Source organism: Drosophila guanche, unplaced genomic scaffold (assembly GCF_900245975.1).
Source record: "Drosophila guanche unplaced genomic scaffold, DGUA_6, whole genome shotgun sequence".
Lineage (NCBI taxonomy): Eukaryota > Metazoa > Arthropoda > Insecta > Diptera > Drosophilidae > Drosophila > Drosophila guanche.
The window spans coordinates 6404205-6423267 of record NW_022995750.1 but is presented as its reverse complement, the minus strand read 5'-3'; the positions used below and the strand labels follow the sequence as shown (position 1 = coordinate 6423267).

Below are 19063 nucleotides of genomic sequence, written 5' to 3'. Positions count from 1 at the left end.
TCTGGCGGCCTTTCACACGCCAGTCAAACGTTACTCGGCTCTGGTAGCCCCCCGCGTCACTTGCCCCTGCCTAGCTGCCTTCGTTCGGCTGTGGCACGTAATGACATGCGGCTGCCAATGTTGTGGACGCGCATTCAGCAGCGAGCATCGCCGGCATCTCCAGTGCCTTGCATAATTTATACAACCCACCCAAGCCGCCAAAAAAACCGCAAATCTCGCAGCGCTTCGTTGCACACATTGCAGCATCAGTGGCAACACCAACAACACTGGCAACAGCAGCGCATGCATGCCTCAGCTCAGCCACGTTGAAGCTTGAGGGACCGCTTAAAGTAGCCATTGTCACTGGCATGACAACGACATATTGATGGTTATCCGACCTATAGCGAAAGTAGTTCCCTCTAAGAGATGGGTGCGAGCTGTCAGGCGTTTTACCTCAATTTATAATAGGTTCAAGAGTTCGCATTAGTTTTCAGTTAAATAAATGTGCACTTAACAAATATGCATCACCATGTAAGCAAGACATTATTCATGTTAATGTTTATTTATTAAATGAATCGCTGTAGTCTGGCAATGAAAGGGAATAATTAATTGAATGGAAACGGCTCGATATTGGATATTGGATTCACTTATACTGAGTTGACTACTGACGTATAGTATTACGACTGCCTACTGGGCCTCTTCTGCTCTCCAACTCTTCTGCCAACTGAGTCACTCCTTGCATGCATGCAAATTTCTATCTATTATTGCATTCAAAAATGAACAGCTTCACAAATGCTCGTTTTATTTACATAAATATTGTATGTATTATTATTTATAAATAGTTTTAATTAATAAATCGAATGTGTTTACATCTTTAGTATAAGTCGGAACAATTTCACCACACGAAAAACCCTGAAAGCCTAACTGAATACCTAATGGAAAATGACATTGGTCAGTTATTATAAATATATGTGTGTTGATGGGATTCCATTACTCCTACAACTTCAACTCTGCAAACGTTTGCGGCAATCGGTCGCTCAGTTGTGCCTTGAGTTTGGCGGGCAGTCCCAATTCATCAGCAATCGCCAGATACTGACCATAAGGCAGCGAAGTCAATGCCGATTCCGATGTTAACTCAAAGCGTTTGGGAAACCCGGGGGACGTGACCCACTTGGCCAGCTCAAGTTCCAGGGTCCAGCATGCAGCCAAATCCTTGTAGTAGCCCTCCCGCAGGGCATCAACCTTCTGCAACTGTACCAAGTGGTCCAGGCTTCTCTCGTGGTTGGCGGTAACATCGATGGCTCGCATTAGGAGGGCACTGGTCAGGAGGGTCCACTTGCTGTCGGGCTCGTACTCCAGGAGATCGTAGCAGGACTTCAGCTGCGTCTGGAGTTCCTCGAAAAGCTCCTTGCTGCAGCTGGAGGCGGCATGGGGCGGCACAAAGTAGAAGGTACCGTCGCCAGTGGGCAGAGGCGAGAGTTTGATCTCCTGCTCAGCCAGCTTCAAGTAGTAGGATGCATCCTTTTGGTAGTCAATCGATGTCTGGGTTCTCCAGGTGGTCCTTTTGCTGTCCGCAGGCTGCCAGGATTCCAACTTCAATGAACGCTCGTTGCTTGCAAGCTCAACCTTGAACTGTTCGAAGTCTGGACAGGGTTTGTTGAATGCTACTACTGCTCCAGTTGCTCCCATGCGAAAGGCAACCACCTTGGGGGCCTGGTCCACTTGGGCACCACCGCCCAGCAGCCAGCGCTGGTAGAACCAGGCACTGCTGTCGTTGGGATCTGTAAAGGCGGCGGTGAGCACCATCTCCAGCTCCTCCTGTAGCTTCTCCTCGCTCATGGGTCGGTCGCGCTGCTCGTTGGGGTAGAGCTTCGGCAGCAGGAGGCTTCGGTGATGCCAGCTGGAATAGTTGGAAAAGTTAACCTTGATCTTCTCAGTGCAAAAGTCCAGCTCCTGCTCGGCAGGCACGCCCGCCTTGGCGGTCACATAGCGCCGGTAGTCCCAGGTGTGAAAATTTCGCTCATCGTATTTCAGATACTTGTTGCAGAGCTGCACTTCCCGCTCCCAGTCTGCCTGGGGATTCTGCTCCAGTGTCCAGCAGCGATGATGCCAGGCATTGTACGACTTGGGATTGACCATTAGACACTGTTCTGTGAGGGTCAGCTCTTGGCCGTACACTGACTGCAGTTTATCCTCCTGTTCCACAGGCTTTGCCGCCGACTCTGCTTCCGCCTGCAGCTCGTCTGACTTGCTGGACTCTGTCGCTGGCTCTGCCAGCTGCTTGATCTTCTCCAGCACACACTCCCGACGAATGTTCCACAGCGTGCTCACGTCCGGATTGCGATGCAGGATTTGCACAGTCAGGCCGAGCATTTCGTCATCGAGTTCACCTGCATCGCGCTTCTTGAGTATCCGTCCCATGGCCGCCCGGTAGGCCCTCACCTTGAGCGCGTGCTCCTTCTTCTTGCGCTCTCGCTCCTCCTCGGTGGTGCGTACTTTCACACGTCCATGCATCGTATTTTGTTAGCAAATTTGCAAAAAATTGAATATTAATAATAAAGTGACTAGTGTGACCGCGGAGCTATTGATTAAATATACCAAAATATACAATTTCTTTTAAACCATATACCGTAAATATACCGTTGTCTTAAATCATATTGCTCGATGTTGATGTTCTATTTGATATTACTTGCTTGCAAAGACTTTTAACACTTCAACAATAATTTAATCTATTTGAATAATCAATTTATCATATTAAAAATACTCGTTTTATTAAATTGTATACTTTATGACCCTATATTTTACAAATTTGTATTGGAGTTTTTCATTCAAATCAACCCTTCTGGGAGCTTTGTCTTCAGTATGTAAATGTATGTAAATTATTAAAAGAGACACATGTATGTTAAGCTGATAACATTGAAAAATTTTAAATATAGCGATCGCAATACAGGGTGATAAAGAAACATAAGTAAATATTATCAGCTGGTTGGTGGCCACTTCTTCTATCGTCACAACTAATTACTCCTTTCATTTGCTAAGGAACACTCGATAATGATGAAAAAATCATCATTATCGTCTAACTAATCACAAATTTCTTTGATTTTCTTTCTTTTCTTTTATTTGAATATACTCTCACCTACAACAGATGGACCTCGACGGAGGCTCCAGCCCATCAACATGGTACCTGTCTCAAAAATTGATACCCCTGTGCATCTAACTTCGGACTCAGTTGCCAGTGATGTCACCCACAACAGCTATAAACAACTATAAACAATAAATATTAATCTATTAACCATATTATATTAATATATTTTTATTCAGTTAAAAGAAAATTTCGGTGGTCCGTCGATCCCGTCATCACTCACACTGCAACGTGATACCATACATTTATCCTGACATTAAAATCCAATCGGCTTCCTCTAGCCACATACAAATGTTGCTCAAACTGAAATGATTGTATACTTTTCAGATGCAATATTAAACTCTTATCCACGCCTTGAATAGAATCTTAAGAGAATACTTATACTAGAATACTTAAGACTTTTAAGGTGAGTCGACTGGCGCCAAAGTTCCTAAAATTGCCGTCAGAGTTCCTAAAATCGCCGTAAACATTTTTGCGTTTTAATTGTTTCTGGCATGGAAAATTTGCGCGGATGCTCCGTTACGAGACTGCATGAAAGACGCATCTATAAATAGCTGCACTTGTCGATATTGATTGTACCCTTTTACCTTATTGCTATCCAGAGCAGGTTACCCATTGAAAGGGGTCCCCTTTCACAATACGGGTCAGACTATTGTGGAGTTGTTTTTGATTAACTGGTGAAATGATTTTACTGCCTGAAAACGTATACTATATAAGCCCCGAAACCCGATCGATCCAACAGTTCAAATCGAACATTCAATCCGAGTCTTTTAAGAATGAAGTTCATTTTGGTTTTGGCTNTTCTTTCTTTTCTTTTATTTGAATATACTCTCACCTACAACAGATGGACCTCGACGGAGGCTCCAGCCCATCAACATGGTACCTGTCTCAAAAATTGATACCCCTGTGCATCTAACTTCGGACTCAGTTGCCAGTGATGTCACCCACAACAGCTATAAACAACTATAAACAATAAATATTAATCTATTAATATATTTATATTCAGTTAAAAGAAAATTTCGGTGGTCCGTCGATCCCGTCATCACTCACACTGCAACGTGATACCATACATTTATCCTGACATTAAAATCCAATCGGCTTCCTCTAGCCACATACAAATGTTGCTCAAACTGAAATGATTGTATACTTTTCAGATGCAATATTAAACTCTTATCCACGCCTTGAATAGAATCTTAAGAGAATACTTATACTAGAATACTTAAGACTTTTAAGGTGAGTCGACTGGCGCCAAAGTTCCTAAAATTGCCGTCAGAGTTCCTAAAATCGCCGTAAACATTTTTGCGTTTTAATTGTTTCTGGCATGGAAAATTTGCGCGGATGCTCCGTTACGAGACTGCATGAAAGACGCATCTATAAATAGCTGCACTTGTCGATATTGATTGTACCCTTTTACCTTATTGCTATCCAGAGCAGGTTACCCATTGAAAGGGGTCCCCTTTCACAATACGGGTCAGACTATTGTGGAGTTGTTTTTGATTAACTGGTGAAATGATTTTACTGCCTGAAAACGTATACTATATAAGCCCCGAAACCCGATCGATCCAACAGTTCAAATCGAACATTCAATCCGAGTCTTTTAAGAATGAAGTTCATTTTGGTTTTGGCTTGTCTGGCCCTTTATGTGGCCCTCATCTCTGCCCAGAACAACTGTCGTGGCCGTCCCGGTAAGTTAAGATCATTTTATTCTAGAGCCTAACTTATGGGACAATATTTCCATGTTTCTGTAGCGCGTCAGCTATGCACTGGCGGCCGGAATGAAGGACACAGACGTCATAGATCGTGTCAAGCGAGCTTCATGCCCGAAATGTGGTGGTACAACGCACGCGTCAGGGACTGCCAGAAGATGAGGTATTTGGGCTGTGGTGGCAACAACAACCGCTACTGTTCCCTAGCCAGCTGTCGCCGTCAGTGCAGACGCCGATAGGTTCCGGTATCCGACCCGACCCGTCCTGATGCTGATTCTGTCTTGATCTTGTGTCATTTTTAACGATACTTAAGTAAAATAAATAATTCACTCTGCAGCTGACACTCTGTTAATTGGGATTTGCTTAGTTTTAGGTGTTTAATTTTTTATTTCACGTTACGTTCTCCAGCTCATGTAAAATATTAATATTCTGTACGACAGAATTTCTATAACTTTCTTATGATGAACCGAAACAGCGCGACAGTAGCTGTAGTTGTAGACCGATGTGAATGTATCAACTTTGTGTTCGATGGTGGTCTGTTGGTTTTTGTCCAAGTGAACCTTAACCAGCTGGGAGCCGTCCAGCTTGACGCGGATGCGCTTTCCAACGATCTCGGCAGGGAAGACCAGATCCTCCAGAATGGCATCGTACACAGCCGTAAGGGTACGAGAGCGTGGACGCTTTTGTTTCAGGGGATTGCGTGCCTTGCGTGTGGGCTTGGGCAGAATCTTGCGCTCTCCAATGACTACGACGTGCTTGCCGGAAAACTTCTTCTCCAACTCACGGACCAGAATGATTTGGCTCTTCTGGAACACCTTCTGCTGGGGAATGGGCACGTAGATGATGACGGCCTTCTTGCTGCTTGATAATCTTGGAGCCGATAGCCATCTTTGTCGACTATTTTGACGAAAAATATATCGATCATACATATGTAAATATTACTACAGAACACTGCAATGCGGCCACACTTTCCTTAAGCTCCTTAAGCTTTTTGTTCGGTAAACTTAGCTGCCTGGAAAATGGTTGGGGTTCGGATTGGATTTTCGATGCAGAAAACCACATTGATTGATGCCTCTTTTCCCCCACTTGATTCGAAGCAACTTTAGCTACTTTTAAGGTATAAAAGACCCTCTGGAGTTACCATCCGTAAAATCAGGCATTGTTCCGGATATCCGAAAAAGTTATTTTTTACTCAAGGATGCGTCTGGATTTTACTGGCCACCTGTGCTGAAAAGTGTGTAAAGTACAACAAAAATATCTCAGTCTGACACAAGCTGGCGGCTTGCAAAACCAAGCATAGATGGCGCTGTATGTGCTCATTGGAATAATTTGTTGAGCAGAGCTCTTATTCGGCTAATCAATTGCAAATTATATCATAACATTCCGAAACGTTCTTTAGCCTTAAACTTTCAATATACACCCAGTATTTGTAAAGTGCAGGGGTATATATAGATAAAAAAAGGGGATCTTCCTCGAGAACCCCTATCAGCTGCTTCGATTCTTACAAGCACATATCCGTAGGTTCGCATTAAAGGTTGTAGATTCCTCGCTAGTCTGTCGGAGCCTTTCTTACTTAATCCCTAACTAATTAGTTAATCCTTACTTAATCCTAACTATTTCGCACAGCACCTTTCCTTTGGGGAGATCATCTTCAGGGAGATGGAAAGGCACCCAAATCTCATTGCCCAGATCTCAGCCACAGAGAAGACGGTGCTGACCAGGGCAGAGGTTCGTCTCAATGCGATACGAGTGGTTAGCTATATGCGGGGACTTGGCTTAAAGCAAACTGATATTGTGGGCCTCATAGCCAGGAGCACTACGCATCTGGTGGCCGTGGCCTATGCCTGCTTCTTCAATGGGATGCCGTTCCACAGGAAACCATTAAGAAGCTTTTCTGAATCACCAGACCCCGTCTGATCTTCTGCGATGGAGATGAGTATGAGAGCGTTCTGACGGCAACCGAAACCCTCAAGCTAGAGGAGCTGGTCAGGAGGGTCCACTTGCTGTCGAGCTTGCAAGCTCAACCTTGAACTGTTCGAAGTCTGGACAAGGTTTGTTGAATGCTACTACTGCTCCAGTTGTTCCCATACGAAAGGCAACCACCCTGGCTCGTTGGGGTAGAGCTTCGACAGCAGGAGGCTGCGGTGATGCCAGCTGGAATAGTGCAAAAGTCCAGCTCCTGCTCGGCAGGCACGGCCGCCTTGGCTGTCACTTAGCGACGGTAGTCCCAGGTGTACAAATTTCGATCATCGTATTTCAGATAATTTCAGAGCTGCACCTCCGCTCCCAGCCTGCCAGGGGATTCTGCTCCACTGTCCAGCAGGCTTTGCCGCCGACTCTGCTTCTGCCTGCACCTCGTCGGACTTGCTGGACTCTGTCGCTGGCTCCGCGTACTTTCACACGTCCATTCATCGTATTTTGTTAGCAAATTAAATATTAATAATAAACTGACTAGTGTGACCGCGGAGCTGTTGATTAAATATACCAAAATATACCATTTCGTTTAAAACATATACCGTAAATATACCGTTGTCTTAAATCATATTCCTCGATTTGGATGTTCTATATGATATTACTAGCTTGCAAAGACTTTTAACACTAAAGCAATAATTTAATCTATTTTAAAAATCAATTTGTCTTATAACAAATACTCCATTTATTAAATTGCATACTTTATGACCCTATATTTTACAAATTTGTATTGGAGTCTTTCATTCAAATCAACCCTTCTGGGAGCTTTGTCTTCAGTATGTAAATGTATGTAAATTATTAAAAGAGACACATGTATGTTAAGCTGATAACATTGAAAAATTAGAAATATAGCGATCGCAATACAGGGTGATAAAGAAACATAAGTAAATATTATCAGCTGGTTGGTGGCCACTTCTTCTATCGTCACAACTAATTACTCCTTTCATTTGCTAAGGAACACTCGATAATGATGAAAAAATCATCATTATCGTCTAACTAATCACAAATTTCTTTGATTTTCTTTCTTTTCTTTTATTTGAATATACTCTCACCTACAACAGATGGACCTCGACGGAGGCTCCAGCCCATCAACATGGTACCTGTCTCAAAAATTGATACCCCTGTGCATCTAACTTCGGACTCAGTTGCCAGTGATGTCACCCACAACAGCTATAAACAACTATAAACAATAAATATTAATCTATTAATATATTTATATTCAGTTAAAAGAAAATTTCGGTGGTCCGTCGATCCCGTCATCACTCACACTGCAACGTGATACCATACATTTATCCTGACATTAAAATCCAATCGGCTTCCTCTAGCCACATACAAATGTTGCTCAAACTGAAATGATTGTATACTTTTCAGATGCAATATTAAACTCTTATCCACGCCTTGAATAGAATCTTAAGAGAATACTTATACTAGAATACTTAAGACTTTTAAGGTGAGTCGACTGGCGCCAAAGTTCCTAAAATTGCCGTCAGAGTTCCTAAAATCGCCGTAAACATTTTTGCTTTTTAATTGTTTCTGGCATGGAAAATTTGCGCGGATGCTCCGTTACGAGACTGCATGAAAGACGCATCTATAAATAGCTGCACTTGTCGATATTGATTGTACCCTTTTACCTTATTGCTATCCAGAGCAGGTTACCCATTGAAAGGGGTCCCCTTTCACAATACGGGTCAGACTATTGTGGAGTTGTTTTTGATTAACTGGTGAAATGATTTTACTGCCTGAAAACGTATACTATATAAGCCCCGAAACCCGATCGATCCAACAGTTCAAATCGAACATTCAATCCGAGTCTTTTAAGAATGAAGTTCATTTTGGTTTTGGCTTGTCTGGCCCTTTATGTGGCCCTCATCTCTGCCCAGAACAACTGTCGTGGCCGTCCCGGTAAGTTAAGATCATTTTATTCTAGAGCCTAACTTATGGGACAATATTTCCATGTTTCTGTAGCGCGTCAGCTATGCACTGGCGGCCGGAATGAAGGACACAGACGTCATAGATCGTGTCAAGCGAGCTTCATGCCCGNCTTATCCACGCCTTGAATAGAATCTTAAGAGAATACTTATACTAGAATACTTAAGACTTTTAAGGTGAGTCGACTGGCGCCAAAGTTCCTAAAATTGCCGTCAGAGTTCCTAAAATCGCCGTAAACATTTTTGCGTTTTAATTGTTTCTGGCATGGAAAATTTGCGCGGATGCTCCGTTACGAGACTGCATGAAAGACGCATCTATAAATAGCTGCACTTGTCGATATTGATTGTACCCTTTTACCTTATTGCTATCCAGAGCAGGTTACCCATTGAAAGGGGTCCCCTTTCACAATACGGGTCAGACTATTGTGGAGTTGTTTTTGATTAACTGGTGAAATGATTTTACTGCCTGAAAACGTATACTATATAAGCCCCGAAACCCGATCGATCCAACAGTTCAAATCGAACATTCAATCCGAGTCTTTTAAGAATGAAGTTCATTTTGGTTTTGGCTTGTCTGGCCCTTTATGTGGCCCTCATCTCTGCCCAGAACAACTGTCGTGGCCGTCCCGGTAAGTTAAGATCATTTTATTCTAGAGCCTAACTTATGGGACAATATTTCCATGTTTCTGTAGCGCGTCAGCTATGCACTGGCGGCCGGAATGAAGGACACAGACGTCATAGATCGTGTCAAGCGAGCTTCATGCCCGAAATGTGGTGGTACAACGCACGCGTCAGGGACTGCCAGAAGATGAGGTATTTGGGCTGTGGTGGCAACAACAACCGCTACTGTTCCCTAGCCAGCTGTCGCCGTCAGTGCAGACGCCGATAGGTTCCGGTATCCGACCCGACCCGTCCTGATGCTGATTCTGTCTTGATCTTGTATCTTTTTTAACGATACTCATGTAAAATAAATAATACACTCTGCAGCTTACATTTGATCGTGGCTTATACACTGCAATGCGGCCACACTTTCCTTAAGCTTCTTAAGCTTTTTGTTCGGTAAACTTAGCTGCCAGGAAAATGGTTGGGGTTCGATTTTCGATGCAGAAAACCACATTGATTGATGCCTCTGTTCCCCCACTTGATTCGAAGAAACTTTAGCTACTTTTAAGGTATAAAAGACCCTCTGGAGTTACCATCCGTAAAATCAGGCATTGTTCCGGATATCCGAAAAAGTTATTTTTTACTCAAGGGTGCGTCTGGATTTTACTAGCCACCTGTGCTGAAAAGTGTGTAAAGTACAACAAAAATATCTCAGTCTGACACAAGCTGGCGGCTTGCAAAACCAAGCATAGATGGCGCTGTATGTGCTCATTGGAATAATTTGTTGAGCAGAGCTCTTATTCGGCTAATCAATTGCAAATTATATCATAACATTCCGACACGTTCTTTAGCCTTTAAATTTCAATATGTTTTTGAAATATTTATATTATAATATACTATTATCGAGAGGGGATCTTCCTCGAGAACCACTATCAGCTGCTTCGATTCGTCGCTATTTTGTCGGAGCGTTACTTAATCCCTTCTATAAAAGGGATCGAGAAATTGAATTGCCAGCAGTTGAAACTAACAGCTCGGAGAATGCCGTACAAGCCGCAAATCACCTTCGATGACAACAGCAAAGTGTGGAGTGGAGGCGATCGATCTATCTATTTCGCACCGCACCTTTCCATTGGGGAGATCATCTTCAGGGAGATGGAAAGGCATCCAAAGCTCATTGCCCAGATCTCAGCCACAGAGAAGACGGTGCTGACCAGGGCAGAGGTTCGTCTCAATGCGATACGAGTGGCTAGCTATATGCGGGGACTTGGCTTAAAGCAAACTGACATTGTGGGCCTCATAGCCAGGAACACTACGCATCTGGTGGCCGTGGCCTATGCCTGCTTCTTCAATGGGATGCCGTTCCACTCGCTGAACATCTCCTATGAGCAGGAAACCATTGAGAAGCTGTTCAGCATCACCAGACCCCGACTGATCTTCTGCGATGGAGATGAGTACGAGACTCAACACCGACGGTGGCTTTGGGACTTCGACCTACGGTGTTAGTATTGATACGCATCAGTGGGTAACTCAAGAGAAGCATAAGTCCTATAAGACTGGTGTGGGTAACTCCTCTTGAAAGTCGGTAAGGGAGACCTCGTCCCAGGGCTGGTCTGGAACCGGTAAGAAACGAGGAGTCCCTGTTGGGGCGTACCCAAGGCGGTTACTGTAACCAACAGTCAGAATTGCATATTCACCGGCTTGTAAGTCTATCGGAATGGTCGATCCATCCGCTTTTCTACTACTGGCAGTGTTCTCTTCTCGCAGCCTCGTCCCCTCGGATACTGTTCAGTACACGCACAGCACCTTGGACTGGTTTTCGGGCCTCTCCTCCATCATCAACGCTGGAGTGTTCAGCACTACCAATATCGTTGCCGACAACGACTTTGATCCCGCCTTCATGTGTCGCATGATCCAAGAGTACAAAATCGGGTTAGTCTTTCAGTGTCCCTCCCACATGGCAATGCTGGCCAACTGCCCGGAGTTCGATGATGCTGATCTGTCGAGCATCGAGCATTACATTTTCGGTGGCTCCCGCTGCTCCCTCGATATTCAGAATCGATTACGCAGCCGCCTCAAGGGGGAGCTAATCTTTAGCTATTCCATAACAGAACTGAACAGCACTGGCACCTTGAACCCACACTTTGACGAAAAACCCAACTCAGTGGGTCGCCCAGTCCCTGGCAATAAAATGAAAATAGTCAATGAGCAGGGTGTGGCTGTGGGCCCAAATGAAGTGGGAGAAGTGTGCCTCTTCAATGGCCAGCACTGGTCTGGCTATTATGGCGACCCGGAGGAGACGCGTACGATTCGAGACTCTGAGAGATGGTTTCACACCGGAGACGTGGGCTACGTTGATGAGGATGGATTCCTCTTCATAGATGATCGCAAAAAGGACATGCTCAAGTACCAAAACATCATGTACTACCCCAGCGAGATAGAGACAGTCGTCTCGCAGATGCCCAACGTGGCCGAGGTCTGCGTATTTGGCATTTGGAATGCGGTCAATGGCGATGAGGCGGCAGCCTCTGTGGTGAAGCGGCATGGCACCCATCTGCAGGCCCAGGATGTTTCAGACTTTGTAAGGGAACATATCGGGGCCAAGTACAAACAGTTAAACGCTGGCGTCATCATTGTAGATGATCTGAAGCGAAGTGGGAATGGCAAAACGAATCGACGCGCCAACAAGGAGCACTTTCTGAATGTTCAAAGGAGCAATCAGCTTTGAATGCTGTTCCTAGTATAAATCTTTGATTATTATTCCACGTATTGTGTACTTTTGTTTGTAATTAAATCTATGATTGGATTCTTTATCGATTGTGTTACTTCAATGGTTCCGATGCCTTGACGTACTGTGTCCGAACGGCATTGATGGCATCGGGGTTGATGATGAACGTAAAGGTCAGGCCGCAAATCTCCACCAACATGTTGTCCTCGAGTCGTGTCTTGTGGCCCGTCAGCAGGGGTTTGCCCTGCACAAAAATTTCCCGCTTGCCCGCATTGGCAATGAAGATGAGGCCATCGTTGCGCAGCTTAATGGTGCCCTGGAGACGGGACACCTTCTCGGCCGGACCCTCCAGTGCCAGGTTGACATCCACCTGCCAGTCGGAACCCTCCTTGCCGTCGCGCCCAAAGTTGATCTCCGGATGCTGCATCAGAAAGCGCACCCGATGGCCGCACAGACAGGCAATCGTGTTGTTGTCCAGCTCCCGAGGACCACGGCCAGAGTCCACCAGCACGGACATTCGGGATATTTCGTTCTCCAGCAATCGAATGGATCGCTTGTTGCGACGATTCTGAAGCTCCAGCTCTGCCTCCAGGGCCTCGTCGATGGGCTCGTTGACATTCACGTGAAAGGCCTGCGCCTCGGCCTCGGAGAAGCTCTGCAGATAGGGCGCCACCTCGGCTGCCGGGATCACCTGGTCGGGCAGCAGCATATACTTGCACAGATCCTGCCAGTAAAGGTGCAGATGGTGGGCCGTGCGTTCCCGCAAAAAGATGGCCGCATTCTGATCGATCAGCTCCTGAAACTGCGCCAGTGTGGGGTCTTCCGTGCTCTTGATGGTCATGATGAGTTGCTCCTCCGCGGGACTGAGTATCGTGCGGGCCCTAACGGAGGCCGCCGTCTCCGGGTGCAGATTCTCGATGGCCGACATGGCCGTCGCCGAGTCCATGGGCGAGAAGAGCAGCGCCTGCCAGCGCTGGTGCACCTCCTTCAGCGAGAACAGGCACGAGAATTTGCACACACGATGCGCTACCTTGAGGTCATTCACCCTGTCCATGGCCGTTAGCAGGGACAGGTCATCAATGGGCTTCCAGCGGCTAATCATGTGCACCTTTGGCTCTTCATTTTTGCGGCTTTTGCGGCGCTCATTGAGGGCGGCAGCATCGATCTTCGCTCGTGCAACATTCGGTATTGGACGCAACTCCATCATGTTGCCACTGGACGTATCCATTTCCTGCTGCTTCAATTTTGACAGCGACATTTGGGACAGAAATAACTAAAAGGAAAATTCAGACAAGAAGTCTTTCTGCCACACTTGTCCAGAGGTCATATTTACCTTTACTTGGCAGTTGTTCCAATTCGATTTGATGCTCTTCTATTTACTTATGCTGCAAAGTCCCTGTGAAAAAAGTGCTGTAAACTATTGAAAAACTCTCTGGTGTTGTTCAACTATCAAATATTTACCAGAAATAGTGTTGGAAGTAGTTTCTTATCCTCCCATACAGGAAAAGGTTTTTGAAGCCCAAAGTTTTCTTCGCCAGTATGACCAAAGTAGACGACGTGATGCTCTCTGGGTACACTGTTTTGTGTTTTTTTTTGCTAAGGGAAACCCGTTAAAAATTCAAATCTTGTATGAAATGTACAGAAATTGGATAAACATGTGTGTTTATCTCTTTATAAATTGATCAAATGGGTACCGAGTATAAGATTAATGAGCTTTAATATCCATATAATCCATTAATATGTTTCAAATCGTCTTCATTTAATGCTCTTTTCTAGCCATTGATTGTTTCCTTCCTCCTGACTTGATTCTGCCGACAAAAGATAAAACAAATCCATCTTTCGCTTCGAGATTTCAGAATTTAATCGGCTAAGTTCTCTCGTATATTTTCTGCTGATCTGAGTACTCACTGCCAAGTTCTTGAGACAACATTTGTTATCGTTTCTCCCTGATTATTTCGCGCAGAATATTTTGCGCATCTGCATGAAAGTTACAATTAGAACGTCCTAAGATTGAGCCTACAAATTGTACAGTTTGTGGTACACCTGGGAAATACACTTGTCTGTAATAGGCTCTGGAAAACAGGGTTTCCACCTTCTCCATAAAATATATTGAGTGGATTGCTGGATTGCCAATGATGATGCAAAATATGGTAAATAAATCGATAGCAATAACAGGAGACTTTTAGGTATTTCTGCTCACTTTAGTTGCAATTCTTAGCTCTTGTTTTTACACTTCAAAAGATTTCGTTAATTCATATCCAATATCATTATCCCATTCACTGCATTTAACGTTCTCTTTTGGTGACCTCCAGGAAGTGTGCCTTGGTTGCATGTCGATTGGTTTTCCCATTGGCACTGCGCTGCAGATCATCCACAATTATGGCTCCTGCATTCAGTTGCTTGTACTTGGCATCAACGGAGGCTTTGACGTAGTCCACAACATCCTGGGCGTGCAGATTGGTTCCGTGTCTCGTTACCACGGAAGCTGCGGCCTCATCGCCATTGACCTCATCCCACACTCCGAAGACACAGACCTCGGCCACGTTGGGCATCTGGGAGATGATAGTCTCTATCTCGTTGGGGTAGTACATGATGTTGTGGTACTTGAGCATGTCCTTTTGTCTATCAATTATGTACAGAAAGCCATCATCGTCCATGTAGCCCAGATCCCCAGTGTGCAGCCACATCTGGGCGTCCTGAATGATGCGAGTCTCCTCTGGGTTCCCGTAGTACCCCGACCAATTCTGGCCATTATGGAAGCAGACTTGACCCGTTTCATTTGGTCCTAGGGCCTCGTCCTGTTCATTGATTATCTTTAGACTGATGCCCCGAATCGGCCGTCCCACGGAGTTGGGCTTCTCGTCAAAGTGAAGATTTGTGCAGCCCACGCTGTTCAGCTCTGTCACCGCGTAAGCAAAGTGCAGGCAGTCGTGGCTAAGGCGACTACGAATCCGGCTCTGCACCTTCAAGGAGCAGTTGGATCCGCCATAAATGTAGAACCGAACACTGGACAGATCAGCTTCATCGAACTCCGGACAGTTGGCCAGCATGGCCATGTGGGAGGGACATTGAAAGATGAATGTGATCTTGTACTCCTCGATCATGCGACACACGAAAGCAGGATCGAAGACATTGTCGGCAATAATGCTTGTTACGCTGAATACCCCAGCGCTTATGATGGTTATAAGACCCGAAATCCAGTCCAGTGTGCTGTGAGTATACTGCACATCATTGGAGCTTAGATGACTGTGACGGAATAAAATATATACTGAATAATTTAACAATAATAATAATAATCTACTTACAAAAAGGTCAAGAGAATCTGTTGACTGTTGGTTACAGTAACCGCCTTGGGTACGCGGCAACAGGGACTCCTCGTTTCTTACCGGTTCCAGACCAGCCCTGGGACGAGGTCTCCCTTACCGACTTTCAAGAGGAGTTACCCACACCAGTCTTATAGGACTTATGCTTCTCTTGAGTTACCCACTGATGCGTATCAATACTAACACCGTAGGTCGAAGTCCCAAAGCCACCGTCGGTGTTGAGTCTCGTACTCATCCCCATCGCAGAAGATCAGTCGGGGTCTGGTGATGCTGAACAGCTTCTCAATGGTTTCCTGCTCATAGGAGATGTTCAGCGAGTGGAACGGCATCCCATTGAAGAAGCAGGCATAGGCCACGGCCACCAGATGCGTAGTGTTCCTGGCTATGAGGCCCACAATATCAGTTTGCTTTAAGCCAAGTCCCCGCATATAGCTAGCCACTCGCATCGCATTGAGACGAACCTCTGCCCTGGTCAGCACCGTCTTCTCTGTGGCTGAGATCTGGGCAATGAGCTTTGGATGCCTTTCCATCTCCCTGAAGATGATCTCCCCAATGGAAAGGTGCGGTGCGAAATAGTTAGATCGTTCGCCTCCACTCCACACTTTGAGTTTGTCATCGAAGGTGATTTGCGGCTTGTACTGCATTCTACGATCTATCAGTTATCGGTACTGTGTTTGAACTGTTGGCAGTTCGTGGCTATTGTCCCCCTCTTATAGACGTGATTGCAGGAGCACACGCTCCGATGTTCTGGGAAAGAAAACATAATAACCGTACACGTGTGGCCGGTACGAGGGATTTCTGTGATCATCGAAGTAGCGCCAACGTGGGAGAATGCCAAAAATTTAAATTACATTGTGCGCATGTTGAAAGTTATGCAAATGTTTACCGGCTGACGGCTTACAGTTCCTACAGTGTTGGTAAGTAAAGCTTTATATTCCCAAATATTAGAATATATGCTCTATAAAAGGGAACTCAAGCACGATGTGCAAACAGTTTTAATTGTATAACAATATCAGATGGATCCCAGAGTGTCGTATGAGCCACAAATCACCTTCGATGAAAAACTCAAAGTGTGGAGTGGAGGCGATCGATCTATCTATTTCGCACCGCACCTTTCCATTGGGGAGATCATCTTCAGGGAGATGGAAAGGCATCCAAAGCTCATTGCCCAGATCTCAGCCACAGAGAAGACGGTGCTGACCCGAGAAGAGGTTCATCTCAATGCGATGCGAGTGGCTAGCTATATGCGGGGACTTGGCTTAAAGCAAACTGACATTGTGGGCCTCATAGCCAGGAACACTACGCATCTGGTGGCCGTGGCCTATGCCTGCTTCTTCAATGGGATGCCGTTCCACTCGCTGAACATCTCCTATGAGCAGGAAACCATTGAGAAGTTGTTCTGTATCACCAGACCCCGACTGATCTTCTGCGATAGAGATGAGTACGAGACTCAACACCGACGGTGGCTTTGGGACTTCGACCTACGGTGTTAGTATTGATACGCATCAGTGGGTAACTCAAGAGAAGCATAAGTCCTATAAGACTGGTGTGGGTAACTCCTCTTGAAAGTCGGTAAGGGAGACCTCGTCCCAGGGCTGGTCTGGAACCGGTAAGAAACGAGGAGTCCCTGTTGGGGCGTACCCAAGGCAGTCTCGATTACCAACAGCCAACAAATTCTGTGGAGTTGCTCGTAAGTGCAATAAGTCAATCCGAATTATTTGCTTTAACTTCTTCTCTGACTAGTCCCATGGCAATCGACGTTGTCCAGTACTGCCACAGCACCTTGGACTGGTTCTCGGGGCTCTCCATGTGCATCAAGTGCGGAGTGTTCAGCACAACGAGCATAATTGCGGACAACAAGTTCGATCCTGGCTTTCTGTGTCGTATTATCGAGGAGTACAAAGTAACGTTCCTTGTGCAGAGTCCTGCCCAAATGGCGATGCTGGTGGGCTGTCCAGAGTTCGAGAGTGTCGATCTGTCGAGCATTCGGCGTTGTGTCTATGGAGGCACTGCCTGCTCCGTGGAGGTACAGCATCGAATGCGGAGTCGGCTGCAGCAGGCGGATTGTCTGGTCTTCAGCTACAACCTGACGGAGATGAACAGCCTGGGATGCCTGAACCATCACTTTGACGAGAAGCCCAACTCCGTGGGCCGCCCGGTGGGAGGAATCAAAGTGAAGATTACCAATGAGAGTGGCGATGCACTGGGTCCGAGTGCCATGGGTGAAGTTTGTTTCCATATTGGCCAGCATTGGTCGGGCTACTACGGGAATCCCGAGGAGACGCGCACAATGATCGACTCTCAACGATGGCTTCACACCGGGGATCTGGGCTACATGGATCCAGATGGATTTCTGTATCTCGTTGACCGCAAGAAGGACATGCTCAAGTACCAGAGCATCATGTATTACCCAAGCGAAGTAGAGAGAGTCATCTCCCAGATGCCCAACGTGGCCGAGGTCTGTGTCTTCGGGCTGTGGGATGCGATCAATGGCGATGAGGCTGCTGCCGCTGTGGTAAAGAAACCTGGCACCCAACTCTCGTCTCGGCCCAAGATGTTGTGAACTTTGTGAGAGAGCACATCGATGCCACATATAAGCAGCTGAATGCTGGAGCCATCATTGTGGAGGATCTGGCACGAAGTCCGAATGGAAAAATGCATCGAATGGCCACAAAAGAGCACTTTCTGGAGGTCACAAGAGGCAGAGAATTTAATTAAATCCTCTGGGATGATTGAGAAGTACTTAAAGGCAAAATAGGTTGCAAGGGGGAACTACTCAAATGAGCTCCCAATATTCATGTATTCGTAAGTTCCTGCTGATCGCAGGGTTAAATTTGCATTTGAATGTTGAATGTTATTCGTCGTCTGTGCTGGGCTTGTGATGTGTTTCTTCCCAGGCTGGCCTGTTTGACCTGACCCCTGCCTTTGAGGCACTGAGGCTGAAACCAATCAACCCTGATGAAAACCCCCCAGCCGAGCCGAGACAGACCTTCAGTTTTAATCGCCTGCCTTTGTGTTTGGTGTTGTCATAAAAATAGAAATCTCGCTTCATTTCATTGCCTTTGTTATAGCGCCTCGTTGTTGTTACTCCTCCGCCGACAGCCGTCGTCCGTCGTCCGTCGCATAGTCCATAATCCGTCGTCCAACGAGCAGAGGGCAGAGAGCTCTGGGCTCAGGGCGGAGTTATATGATATCCTCGTACGAGGATGCACAGCGTTTATTTTTCACCTAAGCTGCGGCCGTTTGTCTCTCTCTGAACCCTCCTCCTCCGCTGCTGGTCTCTGACCTGTTAGCCGGATTAGGCCTGACACGGGGAGCAACGGGAACCCACATGAGCATTTCAGATGCTCGAAAATCAGTCATAATATTTCAAATTTCATAAATTGATGCGTATCACATTAGACGCGACTGGCATGGGCACGGGATGGGAATGACGGCAGCAGGAACTCCCTGCGAGCAACCCTCGGGCGACTGACTTTGATAAACGCGTTTTCGCCGGCGTCGGGGGGGGGGAGCAATGTCACGCCCACATTTGAACGCGTCGCGCAAAGTTGCTGTGAAAAAAGAGAAGGAAAAGAAAAACATGAAGAAACCTCAAGAAGAAAGCAAAATAAATATGTATAAGGTATGTAAGTATGTATTCTGGTATACATAAGTACATCTTTTTATACGGGCTTGTCTGCATG

The 19063-nt window shown here is 45.9% G+C and overlaps 5 protein-coding genes and 3 pseudogenes across 5 annotated transcripts; 4 read left to right on the top strand and 4 right to left on the bottom strand.

Annotated features, from left to right (window-relative positions):
• Nucleotides 1-764: 764 nt before the first annotated feature.
• Nucleotides 765-2557, bottom strand: LOC117586262 (geranylgeranyl transferase type-2 subunit alpha). Its single transcript, XM_034276204.1, has one exon. The coding sequence runs from the start codon at nucleotides 2491-2493 to the stop codon at nucleotides 976-978; it is 1518 nt and encodes a 505-aa protein (XP_034132095.1). The 5' UTR covers nucleotides 2494-2557; the 3' UTR covers nucleotides 765-975.
• Nucleotides 2558-4689: 2132 nt separating this feature from the next.
• On the top strand, nucleotides 4690-5163 carry LOC117586263 (kunitz-type serine protease inhibitor homolog dendrotoxin I-like). The gene is made up of 2 exons (XM_034276205.1): nucleotides 4690-4806; nucleotides 4870-5163. Exons 1-2 carry the CDS (start codon nucleotides 4725-4727, stop codon nucleotides 5064-5066), a joined length of 279 nt encoding a protein of 92 aa, XP_034132096.1. The 5' UTR covers nucleotides 4690-4724; the 3' UTR covers nucleotides 5067-5163.
• An 8-nt stretch (nucleotides 5164-5171) lies between these two features.
• On the bottom strand, nucleotides 5172-5987 carry LOC117586429 (40S ribosomal protein S7-like). The gene is made up of 2 exons (XM_034276466.1): nucleotides 5956-5987; nucleotides 5172-5724 (listed from the first exon to the last, which is right to left on the bottom strand). Exons 1-2 carry the CDS (start codon nucleotides 5985-5987, stop codon nucleotides 5223-5225), a joined length of 534 nt encoding a protein of 177 aa, XP_034132357.1. The 3' UTR covers nucleotides 5172-5222.
• Nucleotides 5988-9257: 3270 nt separating this feature from the next.
• LOC117586324 (kunitz-type serine protease inhibitor homolog dendrotoxin I-like) lies at nucleotides 9258-9717 on the top strand. Its single transcript, XM_034276315.1, has 2 exons — nucleotides 9258-9355; nucleotides 9419-9717. Exons 1-2 carry the CDS (start codon nucleotides 9274-9276, stop codon nucleotides 9613-9615), a joined length of 279 nt encoding a protein of 92 aa, XP_034132206.1. The 5' UTR covers nucleotides 9258-9273; the 3' UTR covers nucleotides 9616-9717.
• Nucleotides 9718-10367: 650 nt separating this feature from the next.
• Nucleotides 10368-12130, top strand: LOC117586446 (annotated as a pseudogene).
• Nucleotides 12131-12148: 18 nt separating this feature from the next.
• On the bottom strand, nucleotides 12149-13312 carry LOC117586427 (microspherule protein 1-like). Its single transcript, XM_034276464.1, has one exon. It carries the CDS (start codon nucleotides 13310-13312, stop codon nucleotides 12149-12151), a length of 1164 nt encoding a protein of 387 aa, XP_034132355.1.
• Nucleotides 13313-14274: 962 nt separating this feature from the next.
• On the bottom strand, nucleotides 14275-16044 carry LOC117586066 (annotated as a pseudogene).
• Nucleotides 16045-16393: 349 nt separating this feature from the next.
• LOC117586426 lies at nucleotides 16394-18998 on the top strand (annotated as a pseudogene).
• The last annotated feature ends 65 nt before the right edge of the window (nucleotides 18999-19063 follow it).